Source organism: Strix aluco, chromosome 19 (assembly GCF_031877795.1).
Source record: "Strix aluco isolate bStrAlu1 chromosome 19, bStrAlu1.hap1, whole genome shotgun sequence".
NCBI lineage: Eukaryota > Metazoa > Chordata > Aves > Strigiformes > Strigidae > Strix > Strix aluco.
This window is the reverse complement of record NC_133949.1, coordinates 7,179,621-7,200,613: the sequence shown is the minus strand read 5'-3', so window position 1 is coordinate 7,200,613 and position 20,993 is coordinate 7,179,621. Positions and strand designations below refer to the sequence as shown.

The 20,993-nt window shown below is 46.3% G+C and overlaps 1 protein-coding gene across 5 annotated transcripts in view; it reads left to right on the top strand.

The window, feature by feature from the left end:
- The window catches only part of CLIP2 (CAP-Gly domain containing linker protein 2), an 80,013-nt gene that overhangs the window by 34,061 nt on the left and 24,959 nt on the right, over positions 1–20,993 (top strand). For all 5 annotated transcript variants that reach the window (XM_074845544.1, XM_074845548.1, XM_074845546.1 and 2 more), the window contains exons 3-6: positions 3,387–3,925; positions 13,860–13,984; positions 18,426–18,639; positions 20,194–20,391. In XM_074845544.1, coding sequence (XP_074701645.1) covers positions 3,387–3,925; positions 13,860–13,984; positions 18,426–18,639; positions 20,194–20,391 — 1,076 coding nt within the window. The remainder of the gene's footprint in view (positions 1–3,386; positions 3,926–13,859; positions 13,985–18,425; positions 18,640–20,193; positions 20,392–20,993) is intronic.

Genomic DNA, 20,993 nt, shown 5'->3' with positions numbered 1-20,993 from the left:
GCAGTTCCTCACTTAAATCCTATCTTTTTGAATAATTCACCTCATGCTAAAGAATAATAATCTGACTGCACTGCTCTGTTTGGGAGCCTGTAATTAGATTGTTTCCCTGAGAGGTTATAATTACTGTAGTTTGGCAGCCCTGCCTGTCAGACAGGCACCTAAAACAAATGGAGTGTATGAAGTCCCACAACAGTTTGGCTGTTTGGGGAACACAATGTTGTACCAAGAGTCCAATGAACTGTTCTTTTTTTTTTTTTTTTTTTTTTTTCCCCCCCTCTGGTCCAAGTCAGTTTTTGAAGGTGTTTGCTCTTGCAGTGAAATATAGTGAGTCTAGACACAGTTTTAAATCTTGCTGCGTTGTTTGTTCAGCTTTGGGCAGCCTTCCTGCCTTTCTTTGCTTGAGCTTCACTGCTGAAGGGTTCGCTTATCCCAGCCGTGTTGCAGAGGTGTTTGAGAGCTAACGTAACCTGTATCTTGATCGTTAACTAACAGCCATAATAAAGACTGCTAGTGTGCTGAAACTCAGGCTCCAGCAGGACTAGAAAAACAGCTTTCATCTTTTGTGAATACAGATGCAGACCCCCCCCCAAAATTTCTGTGCTTATAGTTCCCTCTACAGCAGAGTTAATTCAGCTGTTCCACGTGGTGCATTGCATGTGTATGGCAAACAGGAGATCTGTGTGTTACGGCACTCTGCGGAGCATGAAACCAGGATGTAAGTTGTGTTTCTAATTTTATTTATTCTCATACCCATGAAAGGAGACAGATACATACCACAGACATTGTTGATGATAAACTCCTGTAGCCACCTCTAGTTATTAAACTGAAAGAGTCTTTTTAAAATGCAGCTTGCTGGTTCTTAATCTGGCTGCTTTACTGTCTTGTGCTATTAAGTATTAAAATGAAAATGGTGGCCTTATTTTCTGCTTATGGCTGTTTTTATGGTTCACATGGATGGAGCCCTGTTTCCTTACCACTCCTTTTTATTTAAAGTCTGTTGTAAAGATCAAAAGCTCTGAGCATCCTTATAGTCTTTGTTTCTCAGTTTTTAAGGTGAAACCAGTTCTTGGATGTAATGCCATCCTTCTAATGGAGCACACTTTGACGTACTGTCTTTTACAAGATTGAGGGTAACACAGGCTTGAATGTCAAACATTTGCCAAAAAAAAAAAGAGGTTAATGAAGAACATGTGAGGTTGAGGAAGCTTTCAGAGCAGGGTCCAAAGGCCAAGAGAAGGTTTTTCCCAGGGAGCTGGCTGAGCTCTGCCAGGAGCACTGCAGTCTCGGTTGCCACTAACCTTTTCAGCTGGGAACAGTATTTATGCCACTGTCCTTCCTGTGCCTGTCATGGGATGGACCTCTTGAGCATGCCCCATGTGTTGTGCTGTGCATGCCCCGTTTGGCTGATTTTCTCAAGAGTTATTCCAGCTCCAGCCTGCCAAGCCTAGTGAGCTGAGCAGGTTGGAGTCAATTCTGTTCATAAGAGGAGTTTGTACGATCATGTCTTATTCTCCTTTCAGATCAGGTTCAGACCAGCCAGAGGTACTGCTGACTTTCGGGAGCCACAAACTAACTGGTGCAATTGTGCCATAGAGATTTGTCAAGAGTGTTGACTCGGGAGCCTAAGAACTAAAGTGTCAGTATTAATCCCTCTTAACACAGCTGGTTTAGCAGAAACTGTAAATTCTTCATGCTAGTGCTGAAGCACTGATGTTCTTTGCTAAAGGTCTAATGTCAGGGGAAAGAAAAGCTTTGAAGTATCTTGGTTTGAGAGCTTTTATGTTCTTCAGGCTTTCTAGGAGCTGAGCCTGAACTGTCAGGCCCATTACTTCTGAAAGCTGTAGAAATGGTGCAGGCTGAGCCATAGTGATGGCTGAGGCTGAACAAGTTTCACAGTTCATTGCAGATAAGCACTCAAGTTTGGCTTGTCTCTGCAGCTGCGTAAGCTTTCTCTGTCAGCTTTCTCTGGTAGCAGATAAAAATTTCTTCCTGGGTGTGCTCTAGCCTTTCCTGGTTGATGGCACTCAGAAATTTCAGCTTAGTTTGGCTAAGAGTCCAAGTAGCTTTCACTGAGTGCAGGGTGTGTGGGTCCAAGTCTCATGTGCACAGTCCTTGCACCGGGGAGAAGCACACTTGGGACCTCCACGCTACCAAGAGCTGAGGATAACTGAAGGTCCACAGTATATGACTTGCTGGATCTTATTTTGCAAGCTTATTTCCTCAGTCTCTTGTGTGGTTTCTTTTAGGGCTTTACTTAACCTCCCCCTTAAACCTTCCAAAGTTTTAATGAAGTCCGTATGTCTTTCCTTCCCCTGGGCCCTAGGCTGAACGCCCAAAGTTTGTGATAGTTTGACACAGAGGTCAGCATGGTGTCACTGATAAGTCATTTGCTTGGGTTGTCTTTGTTCCCCTTCGGATGTCAGTCACATATTAAAGGGCCTCTTTGTGTATTACAGAGAGTTTGGCTGATCAGGGGTGTGCTGGAGAGTGTGAGGGGACAGTGAATTTCCAGCATCACCTGCAGTTTTCCTTCTCCCAGTGCAGTGAAGCGTTGCTGGAGGTCTGGCTTCAGCCTGACAGGCTGATGTTGGAATAAAAGCGTTCCTTATTGCAAGTTTTATTGAGTTCAGTGCATGGCGTGTCAGCCCTGGGAAGGCTGCACGCAGGGGTTTGTGGATGCTTCCTGTTTATAGATATGCTGTTTATATGGAACATACCCCAGGTGTCTGCTCACGGCTGGGTTCTGCTCCAGCAAAGGGCATAGCAGCAGCTGGGAAAACTGAGTAATTTGCACAGGCAGCTGCATGGTCCCACAGGAGCTATTAGTGCCCTTGGTGGGACTGTCCATGCTTGGACTGTTTGTCTGTATCCAAACACATGGAGTTCTCATAGTGCCAGGTACTAAAACATCAGTGCCTTGCTCTTTTTTCTTTTTTTTCCTCTTCTTTTTTTACTTTTGGATGAAAGGATGACTTTGGCATCTTTCTTTAAAGCAGCAGGGCATTGGTCTCCTTTTGATCCTTAAGCACTTACACCACTCCTGTCCTTTTGAGCTTATTCACACTAATGCAAAATACCCTTTGGTGCTGATGGGACTGGGGTAAGTGTGCATTGTAAAGGGGAATGAAGACATGGGGTTGATTCTTTGTTGCGTGCAAGACCTGCAGAAACTGGGCAGCAGATGGAGATTTCTGGGCAGATTGCTTTCCCGCCAAGGAAGATGTGTAAGTAAGGGGGTCGCTCAGGTTTTAACCTTCTCCCGGTGTAAACCTGCAACCTAAGTCATTGTCCCAGATGTTTCCTTTTTGTAAATGCCCTTTCCTGGTGTGTTGGCTGCCTTTTAGGATTTCTCCTCATACCAAAACCTCTTTTCCCTTGATTCACAGGCTCACCTTTACACAAGCAGGGTACCACCTCCACCGCCAGCGCCGAGAAGTCAGGTTCAAAGGTTGCCGAGGTGGGCGATGATTTCCTGGGAGACTTTGTGGTGGGCGAACGTGTCTGGGTAAATGGAGTGAAGCCAGGTGTGATCCAGTATCTTGGGGAGACGCAATTTGCTCCAGGCCAGTGGGCAGGGGTCGTTCTGGATGACCCGGTGGGTAAGAATGACGGCTCTGTCGGTGGAGTACGTTACTTTGAATGCCAGCCACTGCAGGGGATTTTTACGCGACCATCCAAGCTGACGCGGCAGCCGGTGGCCGAGGGCTCGGGGAGCGACGCCCCCTCCGTGGACTCCCTGACGGCTCAGAACTTGTCACTGCACTCGGGGACGGCCACGCCACCTCTCTCCACTCGCGTCATCCCCCTGCGGGAGAGCGTCCTGAACAGCGCCATGAAGACGGGCAACGAGTCTGGATCTAACCTCTCGGACAGTGGGTCTGTGAAAAAAGGGGAGAAGGACTTACGGCTTGGAGATCGCGTGCTGGTGAGTTGATCGTGGGGTCCCACTAGAAAGGCAAAGGACAAGAATTTGTCCCCTCCCTAAGTGCTCCTGGCCAGGCTCAGGACAAGGCAAAAGGAGGACAGAGTTGGTGATGAGGTGTGGGACAGAGCGTGGTCTTGGAAGGGGATGCCTGGACCAAGCAGGCATTGAACTTCTGCATTCACTGTTATTTGGGATGCTGTGTCTTCTGGATGTGTTTCTCTCTCTTTCACATTGATGCAAAAAACCATATTCCAGGGTGTTTCTTGTATTGAACAAGTCCTGAGCAGTAGAATGAGGTCAGAGAGCGCAACTCAAACATGAGAGGGAAATAGAAGAAAAATCATTAATGACTATTTTCTAATCCACTGATATTCCCCATAATGTGTGTATCAGGGCTTTCGAGGAATTTGCAACAGTGTCTTGTTGCATGTGGTCGTACATACTCTGCAAGTATTTGCAAGAATCAGTCCTAGATGCTCACTCCCCTTTTGGTGCTTCAGATTTTATATGTTGGATATCACACCAACTCCTTTCCTGTACAGAAAGGAACTTGCAGTTATTTTTGTTAAAGGACAGGAGTTTGGGAGAGATCACTGTACTGATGGATGGGTTCTCGACATCTGATTTCTGTTGTTGTTTTCATTATCTCGAACATAGTACCTGATGACTTTAAACCAAAATTCCACACTTGCACTGAGAATGGCTTACTGGAAGTTCTCTGTCAAGCTTGTCACAATCTGTGTCCTAACAAAGGAGTAGTGGAGGTAGAGAAGGAAGAAAACATGGAAAAACTGAATTTAGTGTTTCAGTTCTGTAAAAGAGAGTTTAGTTTTGTTTAGTGTATGATGCACACTGTGATATCAAATATTGGAAGAGCCACGTGTTTCAGCACAGATCTTTTGTGACTGTATCCCCAGTAACATCCCTGGATCTAAAAGATAAAGGTGACTCTGACCGACAGTGATGACAGCTGGCAGAGGGTTAGTCTCTGCGTATCCTGGGCAATGTGGCTCCCACTTAAAGGTGGCTGTGTAATGTTTCCTTTTTGGGGCACCTGGTTTCAATACCAGTAGTGGTGGTAGGGGAGTGTAGACAGACTTGCCATCGGGTTAATAATGGGGATTTGGTAGAACTTGGCTCCACAGCTGATGTGAATCAGGAGGAGTGTGTGCATGGGGGTGTCAGAGGCCTTTGCAGCCTTTCTGCTGGCGATAGCAGCAACCCTGGGCAGGCAGTGGCCCAAGCTGATGGAGTTTGATTCCTTTGCTCCCTGTGGGGACTGTGGGCAGCTGGGCCACGTTAGAGCAGCCCTAGGTGGCTGGGGAGCACTGAGCCGCTATGACAGATCCTATGTGTCTTCTGAGTCAAAACTTCACGTAGCACAATCTGCTCTGAGGGTTTCAGGATCTGTTGTGTCCAAATGTTGGGCATCTCTGGCATTACAAATACAACCACATACGGGGAAAAAGGAATGTGGGGAATCTTCCTCCTTTTTTTAGTTTTCTCCCATTTTGTCCTTTACCTGTTGCAGGGAGTGGGGAGAGTGCTCAGGTGAGACCTTCCCATTTTAGGAGCAGCAGTCATAGAAGGTGAACTGCAAAATATAAAATCTACAGTAAACTTGGCTCTGTTCTTTCTGAACCAGCCAGGCAATGGAATAGCATTCTGCAGACTTAATTGTTTAACCCCTCTCTTCTCCTGACTGTAAGCCTACTGAGGCAGGGTCTGTCCACTTAATACTCTGCTTACCTCAGTGGGGCCCACGCAGACTGAGATTTCAGCATACCCATGCAATATAAACTGTTAGCATCTCTCCCCTTGGCTTCTGTTGAGTTGTTTTTGGGGGGTCTGGGGGTGGTTTTGGTTGGTTGTGAAGGTGCATCCTTAAAAGCCCTCCCTCCCTGCCTGCTAATTTGTCCACCCCAGATCTAATAAGATAAAATTTGTGCTATGATTTGTTAGTGTAATAAACAGCTCCAAAAGGGTGAATCTGGGCTGAGCTCAGCATCTCACTGGCTCTAGCAGGAATGCTTGGCTTACAGAAACATCAGGAATTGTTTGTAAGCAGTAGCAGAGGTCCAGGAAAGGAACAGATAATGACAACAAGAAGGAATAACTTGCTGTTACGGCTCAGTAACATGTGCTTGGCTTGGCAGATGGCTTTTTTTAGTAATGGAGATGTCAACTAATCATGTTTGGTGTTTGAATGCATAATCGATAATTCTGGGTTAACCTGAGTTGCCTCAAATTCCCTGAGTAAATCTTTGCTCTTGTCCTCTATAGATTGCTACAGTTTTAGTTGTCTTTATTACTCCTAGTCCATGCTCTCCTGAAAGATTATCTTTTTGACAATTTAGGCAGATGGGATCCACCAAAGGCTCTTCAAGTGAGGGAGGGCTTTTTTTTTTTAATTGCCCAGTGGATGGAGCACAAGGTTGCAGGGGTCCCTTCCAGGTCTGTAACACCAACACCTGACTGCTCTGCATTCTGGTCATTTCCTGCTAGTGGTTTTCTTTAACTTCATTAAAGTCCATTATAGCTCAAAGACATTTTTGCTTTTCAGTGACTTTGTTCTGAGATGCTTTCTGACTCTCTAGCAGTCGCAAACAGTGACTTTTAGCTTTCCATTAGAAGCTTTCCATTAGAAGAATTAGATAATATTTGCCTTTGGCACTTTCTAACTCAGTTTTTTTCCCAGAGATGCCAAAATTGCATTAAAAATATGAAAAACTCGCTCTAATATTGTATAACTCATCTCTTGAAGTCTGGTAAATGAATGTGGAACAATTAACCTTTGCTTTAGTAAGAATGGGGCTTCCCAAATTATAATAATTGCTGGAGTGCTGCTGTTAATGTGAGGCTGGCTTGTTGCCTTTCTGCAGGGTGAGATGGAAACAGAGCAGTGGAGCATTTTCTGATTGGGAGGAATCTCTGCTGTATTTTTCACCTAAGAAAATGTATTTTACATGCTTTGGGGGAGGCTTTCTCAGCAGCTGAACTCATTCCACCCTAGATGTTGTTGCTTTCTTAAGAAGGGTGGGAAGGAGGTGGCTGTTCTCAGTATGTCAGTCTAAATAAAGAATAATGTAAAAAAAAAAAAAAAAAAAAATCCCCTTAATAGAGGTATTCTGCCCTTCAGCCATCCTTCTGTCTCCTAACTGGGATTGCAATCTTCAGTACTGAAATGTAGTAATAAACAAGACTAAGGGCCAGGTTCTGTCCCAGTGGCTGATTGACTCTATTGCTGTGGAATGTGCCCTAGATACCCTTCAGACGGAATCTAGGTTTGTGATTTTGCTAGAACTTGTAGGTGGCCAAAACTAGAATAGATGCTGGAATAGCAGGAGCAGGGAGCAGTGCCTTGGCTGTCGGAGGGGCAGGACTGCCGTGGTGGGCTGGCTAGGCTGGTGGAATTAGATTCTGGGCTCCCCCTGAGCATGTGATTTTAATCATTTTCTGCTCTGTATGCTGTGAAGTGTTTTTGCCTGTGGTGTGTTACAACCTCTGGCTCCTGGCAAATGACAGAAAATTCTCATGAATAAACTAATCATGTCCTTTTCTTTAGCATCCCCCCTGCATGCCCCTGCCCCAGCCCTCTGCTCTGCCAGCCTGAAGCTGCAGAAAGTCTTTAACCACCTGAGTGAAAAACCATTTCCATTAGAAGCTCCCCAGCAAGGAGATCTGCAGCCTAAGCCCTTCTCCTTGGGCAGAGACGACTTGCTCTGCGGCTGTCAGCTCGCTTTGAGCTATTTCAGTGTCTGAGACTGAAGCTTTACTGCTGTAAAGGCATGTGAGGTGTTACGAAGGAAGGATTCATGCTCCTCATTTTCCTAGTTAACCATCAGAGCTCTCCCAGCTTGCTGGGGTCTTAGAGGTGCAGCGATGCTCTTGTATGGGCTTTACAGACAAAAAAAATCACAAGACTTATTTCCTTATTGCAAACCAGGCAGTAAAGAGAGAAGGATCCTATTCTGGAGGATACCAAGGTGATATTTTCAGGGAAGGTGTTTTTATTCCATTGCCTGCTTTCAGCTCAGTCCATAAGGAGACCAGCAATTGCTGTGTCATGACTGGAGAGTGTAGTGTACAGCAGAGCTCGAGACCTTGCATGGGAGTGTGGGAATGATGGATCTTCGCCCCTATGGAGGTTTGTGATGGGCAGTGGGAAGTCCAGTCTTCCAGTTATTTGCAGGATTCAAGAGACATCGAGGTGTCCTAGTCCAAGCTCTTTCCTTGCCATACAAGATTGTTGCCCTTGTGTGGTGTGAAATACACTGTGACTCCAGTTGTCACAGGAGCAAGTGTTCCCTGTCACTGCCATGAAACTAAGAGGAAATAAATAGCCAAAAGCAACTGTCCTACCCTGCTGCCACATTAACCCTTTGAGGCTCTTTGTGCTTGTACACACCCTCCTAAGCATTCATTTGGGCTGGTGCGTTGGCCAGTCCTTGTCTTCTGTGTGTAATATCTGTCATTAAATAGGAGTTGTAAGTGGCCTGTGGTGGAGCAAACTATATTATTAACATGGGTGGATTTTGTATCAGAGAGCGCCTCAGGAGGGGATGCTGTAATTCTAGGCTTTCCTCTTACACCACATCCCTAGGACGTTATTTTCTCACTGGTGCCTGGAAGATAAATGTGCACACATTTTGCATCAGCAGCGCTGTCGCTCGTCCCTGTGCAATGCTGACTTGTGCTGTGGGGATGGGAAGGCACAGAGATAAGTGGTTGGGTTAAAAGAAACTATAAAAGTTCACGTAACTTCACATAGGGAGGACTGTCCTATAGTTCCTGGCTGTCTCTCTTCTCCCCTCACCCTAAAAGCCAGTTCTGGCATTCACAGATGATGTAGTGAGTATCTAGGCAGGTGAAACTGCTGATGGTCGGCTGCCACAAACATCCACTAAGTTGTATTCACAGACAAACCTGGCCACCAGCCAGATCTCCACCTTACCACCAGCCTGCTGAACGCTGTCCCTGGCAGTCAGCTGGGACACAGCCCCAGTAAGTGATAGCATGCATTTCCCATAGGTGTGCACATTTACCCCCTTGTACTTACAGATTGTTGTTTCATGGGATATGTAATGGCTGGACCCACACCCCCATGCTGCTGCAAAAAGCACCCTCTGTAAATCAAGTCTTGTACAATAATCTTCTGTCATCAGTGCTCGGAAGAGCTAAATTACGTGTAGTGGGAAAACACAGCTTCTACTTCGCTCAGTTTGGGCAGAAATAGGCTCCTTGTCTGGGTGGATGAGTGTAAGGGAAAAAAACCCCACTTTTTTCCCCAAGGGAAAGGATGGCTGCTTCCGTTCGCATGCTGGATACAGTCTGCAGCTACAGCTCAGACCAGAGCGAGCAGCACTTGTCCAGTAAAGGTGAGCTCCAATTTCTTGGAGCTGGTATCATCCAGTAACAGTGTGGAGTTAGCTTATATGCAGCACGTTAAAAGTAGTTGAAGGTCCTCAGAGTAAAGAAAGTGTCCTGTGTCTGTCCCTTGCCCATGGTCCCCTTCCTCTCTCTCCTCACGGCTCCACCAGGACCCCGCATGAGGCCGGGGAGCCCTGCAGAGGAGCCATGCCAGCCTGCTGCACTTGAGCACTTACCGTTCCCTCCTCGACCCTTTGGTCAGCAGCACTGTCTTGTGGAAAAGCTTTGGAAAGCAGCTGAGAATAAATTTAGATGGGTAAATCAGAATTTTAAGCAGATAGCACAGACAGCGTCATCTCAGTAGTTTCTGCCTGGGGATATTCTCAAGCAGGCATCTGCAGCCACTGCTGACCCCTGGCCTCAATGACACAACTTTATTTTTCTTTTCTTCCTCAGCATTATTGGAGTGTATTGCAAGCAGTGCATTGCCCGTAGGCCCTGGGTTGAGGACAGCTGTTAAGAGGTTCTTGCTGAGAGCAAGAAACTGCTGTGGGGCAAGCAGGGAGGACATACGGGGCAACGAGCAAACTCAGGCTGGAGGGAGTCTGACTTGCAGCAGCCAGATTGAGATACGGCCTGTTGCTAATTTGGTAAATTGTTTAAATGATATATTAGCAGCTCTGATGAAGACAGTGTCTGGAAGGATTAGCATCATTGTCTTTTCAGCCCTGGAACACTGGTCTGGATCCAATTTTGTCATTTTGATTAGGAAACCATAATAAAACATGATGTCAGTGATACTACAGTTAGCAGGGAGGGCATGTGGATGTCCTTCTTCAATGAGCGCACGTTACTCTTCTGACTCACCGGTTAGGATACAGACCTGTCAAATGTTCCTGGATTCATTTTGTTGTGAAGGTCAATCCCAGGACTGTCTCTTAAGACTATTGGAGATCTTTTGCTGAGGAAAGGCCCGGTCAGGAAGATGGTCCTTAGTCAAAGGCATGATAAAGGCATTGGAGCTGAGTCAGAACTTCTGTCTGGAGCTGAACTTCCCAAGAGATCAGAGGCGTGTGGCTCTGAGGCTGCTTGAATCCAGCTGAGGAGGGTGGGCCACCATGAGCTTGTTTAAAGTTAATCATAAGTGTTTTTACCTGAAGCAGAGAAACTTGGAACATTGATGCTGGTCAAAATACCCTCCAAAAGAAAAAAAATCCTGTATCACTATGTCAATATTGTTTCTGGTTTTTGGAGCTTCAAGAAAGAGCTCTTTTTAGCTGCTTTTAGGTGCCTTTTTCAAAAATTACTATGACTAAAACCAATAAAACTTTACATGTTAAAATCCCATTCTCTTGGACATGAATAGCCTGAGTAACCATTTTGGTAAGGTAACTATTAAAGGCTTCTCAGAAAAGCTTTGGGAGTTTTGTTCACTTTTGATTGAAACTCGTCAACTACAAAAGCTGTGGCATATCTGAACTGCTGGGGTGTAGCTGAGCTCCCTGGCAGCCTTGTTAACTCCGTGCTGTCTCGTGCTTTAGCAGAGAGATGGGTTGCCCTGTCCAGTTTGTCTTTGCTTAACTCCGGACACTCGACAAGTTGAAGGTGTGATTGTGGCTCTGATTAATGTGCCAGGCTGAGAGATGCAGACAAGATTTCCGTAGAGGAACTCACGACCAGGGGTGGCAGTGATGCTAATGGCAGGCTGAGCTGTTCATGGGATGGAAATCCTCTGGTCTCTGGCATGACGGTGGCAGCTGTGTTAGTGCAGTAGGAGCCAGCTGTGCTCGGCTGTCGCTTGTGCCTGGATTGTGGAGCATGGTATCAAAACTAGACATGGGCAGGAGCGGTGGCTGCGAGATACCATGAGTTATGCCATGGAATTGCTACCCTCCCTGGCTTTCACAAGCTGCCTTTTGTCCTCCTTCCAAGGCAATACATCTGATTTATTTGAAGGGTCTGATAGAAACAAACGCTTCTGTTTTGTTGAGACTATTTCGTGCACTGATACGACCTGCCAGCTGGCTTTTTCCAAAATGCATTATTTATTTTAGCAGCATTAGCAGATTATCAGGTCGGAATAAATCTGCATGTCTGAGTTGGATGAATTTTCTAGGCTCTCCGTCCACAGGAGTTTCTGTATGCCTGCCAAAAGATGGGGAGCTCAGCAAGAGGGTTGAGCGCTGGCATGTGAGTGTGACAGCCCGATATTGGCTCCTGACTGCACTGCCAGCCCTGTGAAGATGTGGGGAGCCCAGGCTGTCAGAGAGCAGATGTGTCCGTTCTGGCTTGGGGGAGAAGGTAATGCTGTATGGTGAGGGTGTATTTTATAGAAAAGATGGCAGAATCATTAATGCTTGAAAGAGAAAATAAAATACATTGCTCTGGAAGCAGAGAATCACATTGCTGTCTGGGGGATTGTTAGACCTGACCTGCACTGAGCATCTGCACTGATGTATGGCTTTTGGGTTGGAACATGACCTTTTCTCTGACTGCGCAGTTTTGGTACTGGCGTAATGAGATAATGTGTGTATGAAGTCAATAGGGCTAGTTATTTTCCCTCCTGTTTGGAAACAGCTTTCTCAAAATAAGTAATATCTGTGGGGGTGTAACTGAGCCGTCCTATTGTTTATGTGGACGGAGGAGTGGATCCAGCATCCAGCAGATGCACCAGAATAGCACGGCAAGGGTTATGCTGACGCAGGGACCTCATCAGCTTAAGGTGTTTACGTAAGGCTCTGTGGGGTCAGGATCATTTGGCTTGGTAAAGGAAATGTGGCTCAATAGCTGTAATTAAAACTCAATAAAAAAAAAATTGAGGGAGCAATGGTATGGCCCTATAAATGACATAAAGATGAATTACACCTATATTGAGCACTTGCAGCTACACTTACAGCTAAAGAAATGTATTAGAATGGCATTAAATCATTGCATTAATATTAAAAAGCTAAATCTGTATAAACTCAAATCTAAAAGGGGACTGCCATTTGACTGTGAATGATAGGTAAAGAATTTTACTGCAACTGCTCAAACCTGTAACTTGCCATGTACCTAATACTGAAATTGAATCATCTTTTTACTCCTGGACACAGTGTAGGACCAGAAAACTTTCTTGTGATACTTCTCCTGCTGGCAAATATTTTCCTCCTTCCTATAGCAAAGAGAACAACATCAACAAAGCTTTTTCCGTAAGCAGCGCTTTGAATCCCTAGTGAGGGAAATTACAGAAGACTAACTCAAGCTTCGTGTTGTAGCGCAGCCTCCCTGGACTTGAGGTAGGACCCAGGCTTCAGAGCTGTGTTCTCTAGCCTGTTCAGGTGCAGTTATTTTTAGGCTGGGAAAACTTTCTCCTCTGCATAAGCAATTTTCAGAATTATTAGGTATTCAGAATTGGAAAATCTGTAACATCCCTACCCCAGAATACACAAAACTGAAGATTTCTGCATTTGACTATCGCTGTTTTTCTGTAGGAGAATATTAGTCTGATACCTGATTATGTAAAATTTAAGAAAATTAATAACTGCAAGTCATTCAAGATAAAGCTCCAAATTGAATTTTAAACTCATTTTTTTAAGCTTTCTTCCTTGAACCTAGGCTTTAGCAGAGATAGGCTAAAAACGGTTTAAATCATATGCTGATTTACTTGAAGTATGAACCTGTAGAACCACCCTCCTACTTCTCCATCTTTCTTTTCTCAGCACAAGTATCTAAGTAGGAGCTTCTAGTGCAGAGGCGGCTGCTGCTCTGTGAAATGTGCTCTCATAGCAGTGATGAAAACACAAGTTTATACATTCCTGACTTATGCTCTCCTAGAGTCTACTCAGCACGCTGAAAGCTTTAAGTGTACATACAGGAGCAAAAGGTGTGATTTATTCTTACTTCTCCATGGAAAGAAAAAAATCTGTGCTAGTGGAAGCCTAGCAGTGAGATAAGACCCTTTCCCATGCAGCACACTAGTGCCATGAATTGATGTAGGATGTGTAGGTAAAAGCAGAGGGGTTTTTTTTTCTGTACAAAACACCTCTATTTTGAGAGGTTTGCTGGGAGGGCTGTTTGCTGTGTCCCAACAAACCCTGCGTGGGGACAAGCTGAAGAGTGATGAGTGCCTTCCTGGCTCAGCTTGTCCTTGTGTCCTGTCCCAGTGTGGCTCAGAACTGCTAAAAGAGCACAGGACCGAGACCCCCTTAGTGCAGATCTTGGTTCTTTACAGAAGGCAGGTATAAGCTGTGCTTGGAGGGCTTAAAGTCCTTCATGGCCTCACAAGTAACTTTGTGCAGGTAGTTGGCGCCTTGAAATACGTTTTTATTGTATTTGGTCTGACATCTTCCAGGCAGGCAGGTCCAAAAGTGTGAGTCTGTCGACTTGCTTGTATTTATTGTAGACATATTTTTAGAGCTAGGACAACTTGATATGAAAACTATCTGTTCTGGTTTGATTAGATCTGAAACAGAAAATACTGATTTCCCGTCCGTCCCCCCCCGTCGTCGTCCCCCCCATAACTGTCCTGGCCTTGTGGCCGTGCCAGTGCTGCCAGCTCTAACCCTCAGCATCTTTTCTCCGACAGGTTGGTGGGACGAAGACCGGCGTTGTACGCTACGTGGGAGAGACAGATTTTGCGAAAGGAGAGTGGTGTGGTGTGGAGCTGGATGAACCCCTGGGGAAGAACGACGGGGCGGTTGCTGGTACAAGGTACTGTGTGCTCTCAAACCCAGCCTGGGGCGTGTAGGGCCCTCCTAGGGCGTGTACACACCTCCTAGGGCGGCTGGGGGCCAAATGCCATCTGGACCTGGGAGGAAGTGTTTGGTGGGACACTGTCAGCTGGGAGGAAGAGTCCAGGTTTGAGCCTTTTAGGCTTTGGGATAGCTTTGCAAGGGAGATCAATGGAAACCTCATCACTGGAGCTTTTTAGAGCAGGATCAGATAATGTCTGTGAAGTAGCCTGAGTGGCTTCAGGAAACAAGAGAGAGTAGGGAGAGAAGATAACTTATAGTGGTATTTAGTTTTTGCTAGAAATTGATTCTGTGAGTGCATTAGCTCTGCTTTCTACCACACAGTCCCTTCATAAACTTTCTTCTTACACTATATCTATAATCTTCCCTGCCAGAACTATAGAAGATAAAGATTTGACTCTCTTTTTATCTCTGCTTAATGTTATTTGTTCTGTTCTTTCTGGGGACAAATTTCCAGAGATCTGAAAAAATAATTGGTGGTCATTGTCTGTCCTTGTACTAATTCCATAGTATGACAGCTGTCTGCTGATTGATCTTACCACCTCTGACTCCATAGGCACCTCCACTACTTTCTTTTCAAAAAAAGCCCTTGTTAGTAACTATAAAACTAGGCAGGGACATCTCACAGGCTTGCTGGGAAGCTGTTTCTGTTCATGTGGAAGTTAAGTAAGGGAATGACCCTCAGCCTCAGGTCTTGAGGTTGGCATTGTTCAAATCTGAGTTAGACAGCAGCACTTTGACCCTGCTTCAAATTCAGGTGGAACTGATTCCTTGTCTTTCACAAGTTCCTTCAGTGGGGAAAAACCGTTGATTTCTTGGAGCCTCTTAAGAGAATCTTGCATTAGAGGTGAGATTTAACTTTGAAATGGAGGAGCTGAGAGTCCCTCCCTTGTTAGATCTCAGGTTCTGTCATAATGGTTTCTTGTGTTGCCTCAGCCTTGTTTTGTCCAGGAGCCATGTGTTTTCATTTAAAATAAGAGAAACAGTGCCTTGTTCAATGTCAGGACAAGAAAGCAGTAAATGATTGGCAGCAGATGGCTGAGTTCCAGCCTATTCTTTAAAGAAAAGAACCAGGATCGTAGAGAATAATTCATGGAGTGAATCCAAGTCCCTGCTTTTTTTTAATCATACACTACAAATTATCTCTAAGCTTAATCTTCAGGGTGCTCAGAAATGATTTATTGTCTCTGTGCATGTGGAAGGGCTGGAAAGCAGATGTGAGCGTAAGGGTGCTCTCTCTGCCTCTTGTCCTCACTCCTCTGTTGCTGTGTCTTGAAAATCCAACTTTTGGAAGTCATCTCTCTTCTGAAACTACTACGTCTTGGCTGAGGTATATGCCCTGTCTGTAAGGCTTTTCCTTTGTTTCACGCTTTATCAAGAGCAGGAAAAATTGAACTCCACAGCAGGGAATGGGGGCCAGGAGTGAATTAAGAGATTTGGATTAAACAGAGGAGACTGAGGGAAGTCCATAAGGCATCCCTGCCCCTTGCAGCCAGGCTGATTTTGCAGATCTTCTGGCAATAATGGATACTAGCCGATACAGCAGTGGTACACGTGGACTCTTCAGCTGAAGGGTGCTCTGTCCACCAAGGATCTGGCTGTAAGTTTGCAGCATTGTCCCTGTTTGTCCTTTGAGCCTTCATCCAACCTTCCCACTTTCTTATAGCATGTGCCAATTTCATTGGTAGTGTTTTGGAGAAGCCAACATAGTAAAGCCAACTCCCTAGGTGCATGCAGGCGTCCCTCAGGCAGCCTTCTCCATGTTTGCCATGACCACACCAGATTCCTGATACTGCCGTGAGCTTGTCCTGCCAGAATCAGTCTGGGCAGATCGTCCAGGGCTCTGGAGTCTCTCTGCTTTGGTGGTTGTTGCCATCTAGTGAGCATCCGTGGCCTGGCTGCCCGAGACCAGCGCTTGCTGCCGTAGTGGCAGTCTGCTACAAGAGGGGAGTTGAGTCCAAAGAGCTGACTCTGAGATGGTGGAGGCTGGTGCGAGTGGGAGAGGCAACATGTGGGCAAGTGAGCGAGGACGTTGTCACCATCTTTGCTGCCATGGGCAACTCCAGTTGAGTTGATGGTGAATTGGCTGAAATTTGTGGAGGATCACTCTGATTCTCCTGCAGGTTCAGGAAGGGGCTCCAGGTCTGGACGTGTGTCAAGGGAAGGTTGAAGGGCCAGGGTTTCCCGAGCAGCTCGTGGCTCTCTGGAGGCTGCCTGCAGGCTGTGGTTCAGTAGCAGAGCCTGAGAGGACAGGACATCACTGTGGTGAGCCCTTCTCTGTACATCGGATGGGTGCTGCTGTGAGGCACTGAGGCTTGCTGCATCTGCTCTCCTGTCTGCACAGGAGACTAAAGAGGTGTTGGTGTAGTTTTTTTGGTTTCTTATCCACAAAGCCAAGCAAGTTCCACTTACCTCTAGTATATTAACCTTTACCTTCTTATTTTACTGCTCTTCCTTCTCTGCCTCTGCTTCTGTGGGAGTCTCTGCTCACTAAACTGCTCATACCTTGGCTTTCACATAGCCTGAAACATGTCAGCCTTAAATGATGATTTTTTTTATCTGTTTCAAAATTTCCTGTGCTGTTTCCCACCTGCGGTTTGCATTGCCATCACAACACCACTTTTCTTCCCCGCTTCTTTTCTGTAATATAAGTATAGAGCTCCTTAGCACTCAGTGAGAGCAGCTCTTGGTTTTCAAGCAGATTTTTTTTTTTTTCTGCCAAGTGTTCTGGACCCAATTCCTGCTTCTGAACTATAAAACTTAATTGCAACCACTTCCAGTCTGGACTAGAAGCAAATGAGCAGACAGTGATGCGAGTTTGGACTTGCTAAAAGCTGTCAGGGGGCTTTTGAGGGACTTAGCCTTTGGCATTGTTGTACAGCCACAAGTACCAGTCTGTGCTTAGACTGGACAGACCTAGGGAAGGGGCTGTGCCATGCTTTTCGTCCGCCTGTGCCTACTGCAGTTTGAGAATATGATGCTGAGCTGGGCTTTGGCTGATTTGCAAGAGGTCAGACTGATTTTTTTTTTTTTTTTTTTTTTCCTTGGGTCCCTACTCTGCAGCGAGGTCAGCCTGCGGTATGGCTGGTTTTCCAAACCCAAGGGCGTGTTGGCAGCAAGCAGAGGAGACTAAGTGATTTTGGGTTGTAGAGGGTTTTTTTAAAGATTGTTATAGAAATACTGGGCTTGAGCAGATGTTTGAAAACGAAACACTTTCTCATCTGGCTGGAGATCAGGCTGTTCTCTGGCCTCCCAAGCACACAGACACAGCCCTGTTGCTGCCAGCACTTTAAAATAAAAGGGAATTGGGGAAGCAGCTGCTCACATCTGGAGAGAAAGGACTTGTGCTAGCAAAGCTGGATTTGTGTCATTTATTCATTAGGACCTGTTTTTTATGTTAACATAGAACAGACTATTATATGGCCTAGTATTTAGTCCTAGCCTTGCTACGAAGCCTGTGAGAGTTCTTAAAGGAAACAGTTTTCTGTGTTGGCTACTCCCTTGAAACAAGGGAATGCAATACAGGGAGGTGATCTGGTTTTACTTGCTGCAGTGCAGCTGGCCAGCAACAGATAAACCCTGGCTTGAGCCAGTCGGCCCAAGCTCTGAAGGGGTTTCCAAGGTTTGACACTGTGGGTTTTGGCTCATTTGTATTCTGAAAGAGGGCTCCGGAGAGACATAATCATCAGGCTTACTGCAATTGTGGAGAGAGCTTGCACTGTAATTATCTGATCCTCCCTTTTTTATGCTTGCTTCTTTCTAGGTTTGTTTGCATGGGAACCAGTTCCTCTTTCTCTGCCACCCAGAGGAGATGGCACACACTGGAGTTTGCTGTAACAGTATTTTTAGCTTCAAAGTTAGGAGCTGCCATTTTCCCCTTCTGTTTTGGAAGGAAAGATTTTTACCCTATAGAACATTTATACAGAGCTGTGTGATTCAGATCTTTTTACTGGACACACTTTGCTACACGACTTTCTTGCAAAGCAGGGTAGAGAACACGTGCAGGTTTTGGGAAGGCTGGTTTGTTGGGAAGCTTGGTTTGTAAGGAAGGAGCGCGCATGCCCTCGCTGTGTTTATGTAGTGGGATCTTTGTGCTATCTAGGCTACCAGATGGATCTTTCCTGGCATCTCGTCACAGCACACAGCAACTAGTACATGACAACTATCTCAGGTTTTCCTACTTAAGCACCACAAGTGAAAACATGGAGATTGCCACTACTCTAGGTGGCAAGAAAGGAGAATAATCTAACCCCTTGCACACAGGAAAGAATGTCACAGCAAAGAACCAAGAGATGAACTGAGGGCTGGGGTTGTGTATTGCTTAGCAGTGCCATTCTGTGAGGGCTTGGGTGAGATGGATGCTCTACCACTTCTGACTTGATGCATCTCCTGTATTACAGGTATTTTCAGTGCCCTCCCAAGTTTGGCCTCTTTGCTCCCATCCACAAGGTGATCCGGATCGGGTTCCCATCGACCAGCCCTGCCAAGGCAAAGAAGAGCAAACGAATGGCCATGGGAGTGTCTGCCTTAACCCACAGCCCCAGCAGCTCCTCCATCAGCTCTGTCAGCTCGGTAGCATCGTCTGTTGGGGGCAGGCCCAGCCGCAGCGGGCTGGTAAGTGGCTTTTTCTACAGACTGTGCAGCCTCAATCCACTTCTGTGACCCAGCTCTACAAAGTGGGAGGGTTGGGGTTTTGTTTTCAGCAGCTGCACTGGGGCAGCTGCTCCTTCACTCTCAGTGAGATGAGGGGAGTGGGGTGTGGGATACTGTTACCCACCTTACAATTAGGACTATCCATGGACACAAGAGTCATAACAGACACGGAGCAATTGTGACCGTTAAAGAGCCTGAACTGCAATTTGCAATGGGAGGAATCTCAGCTCCGCTGTCAAGTGGCTTGTATCAGAAATAGAGTGGCCAGCAGGGACAGGGAAGGGATCTTACCCCTTCCTCACTCGGTGCTGGTGAGGCCACACCTCGATTACTGTGTTCAGTTTTGAGCCCCTCACTACAAAAGAGACATTGAATGACTCGAGTGTGTCCAGAGAAGGGCAATGAAGCTGGTGAAGGGTCTGGAGCACAGGTGTGATGGGGAGCGGCTGAGGGAACTGGGGGGGTTTAGTCTGGAGAAGAGGAGGCTGAGGGGAGACCTCATGGCCCTCTACAACTCCCTGACAGGAGGGTGCAGAGAGGGGGGGATGAGTCTCTTGAACCAAGTAATAAGCGATAGAACAAGAGGGAATGGCCTCAAGCTGCAGGGTCAGACTGGCTCTTAGGAAGGATTTCTTTGCAGAAGGGGTTGTTGGGCGTTGGAATGGGCTGCCCAGGGCAGCGGGGGAGTCCCCATCCCTGGAGGGGTTGAAGAGTCGTGTTGACCCAGCGCTGAGGGATCTGGTGGAGTTGGGAACGGTCAGTGTGAGGTTAATGGTTGGGCTGGAGGATCTTCAAGGTCTTTTCCAACCTTGATGATTCTGTGAAGAGCAGGTTTTCTATAGGATCCCTGCAGAAAAATGCCATTGCTGTTTGTCCTGTGTGGTTGTGCAGCAGTGTGCTGCTGTATTGAACAGCTACGCAGAAGCTCCTACAATGACTGCGTTTCCCTGTGGAGGGGTGACACTGTCCTGGATCACATGCCTTGTGCTTTGGCAGGTACTCAAGGCAGCGGACGCCAGGGCAGGCAGCAATATTATTAAAAGCCCTGCCTCTGCTGTAGTGTGTGCTGCATAGCACCTGCAGTCATCTTGGCTGGGGATGAGGGTGCATGCCCATTACTGGGAGTGGGTCCAAGCAGCCCATACCAGTCTCCAGTTGAGATCAGCCCTCCTGGCTGAGCTCACTGTTTGGGTCTGCACCAGTGCAGGTCATCAATAAAATACGTCTAAGAAGGCAGACATCATAAACTTTCCTGACCCAGTTTGCACCCCACGTCCTGTCCTTTGGGAAATAGTCCTTTCATTGCAATGTGGAAGAGCTGTTGGGCATGTGAGCAGTGTCCAAATGTTTTGCAGACTTGTTAACTCCACCTGTAGAGTCCAGAGCTGGAACTGCAGCTCTGTACACCCTAATAATCTGCAGGTGAGCTGCATTCCAGATCTAACAGGGGACTTCAAGCTATTCTAGACTGGGCAGGACATAGCTTTATACCTGTCTCTTTTCAACTCTTTCTAGCTGACAGAGACCTCTTCTCGATATGCCCGAAAAATCTCTGGCACCACAGCTCTCCAGGAGGCACTGAAGGAGAAGCAGCAGCACATCGAACAGCTACTGGCAGAGCGTGACCTCGAGCGGGCTGAAGTTGCCAAAGCCACCAGCCACATCTGTGAGGTGGAGAAAGAGATTGCCATCATGAAGGCCCAACATGAGCAGGTAGGAGGTGACATGCACGACTTTATCACTAGCACTCAAATATCTGGCATCCTCTGAAAGTTTCAAATCATAATGTTATCCCTGTATAGCTTCCTGATGTGAAACCTGGGCTCTGAATTCTGCCTTTTATGGGAGACAGCTTCTTGCACGATGGGTTAAGCTGAGGCTCTTTCTCCACTCCTGCCAGTGTCACATGTGCTCTTTGCCCCAAGCCATGAGCAGAAAAAGGGCTGTGCCAGAAAAAAGACAGTAAATAGTTTGTGTCTGGTGGGTCAATATATTTGAATGCTGAAGTGCAAGTGGAGGGCAAACTTGTTCCCCTTAGCCACCCGATCTGACCTTGGCTGTGATTGTGTTGCAGTGGTTTTCTGGTACTATCAGATACTGCTGAGAACATCAGCTCAGTTCATATGTCACTGCTTTCCTGCCAGAGAGGATGTTTTTATCACATTAATGAAGTCAAGAGATCTGTAAGGAAAACAGGCTGATCATACTAGCTTTTTTTTTTTTGCACAAGCATTTGTACAAATCATATTTTATGCATTTAAATGCTTACAAAGAGGAGTTATGTTTGTGCTATTTGTCAATAGGTGGCTCTCCAA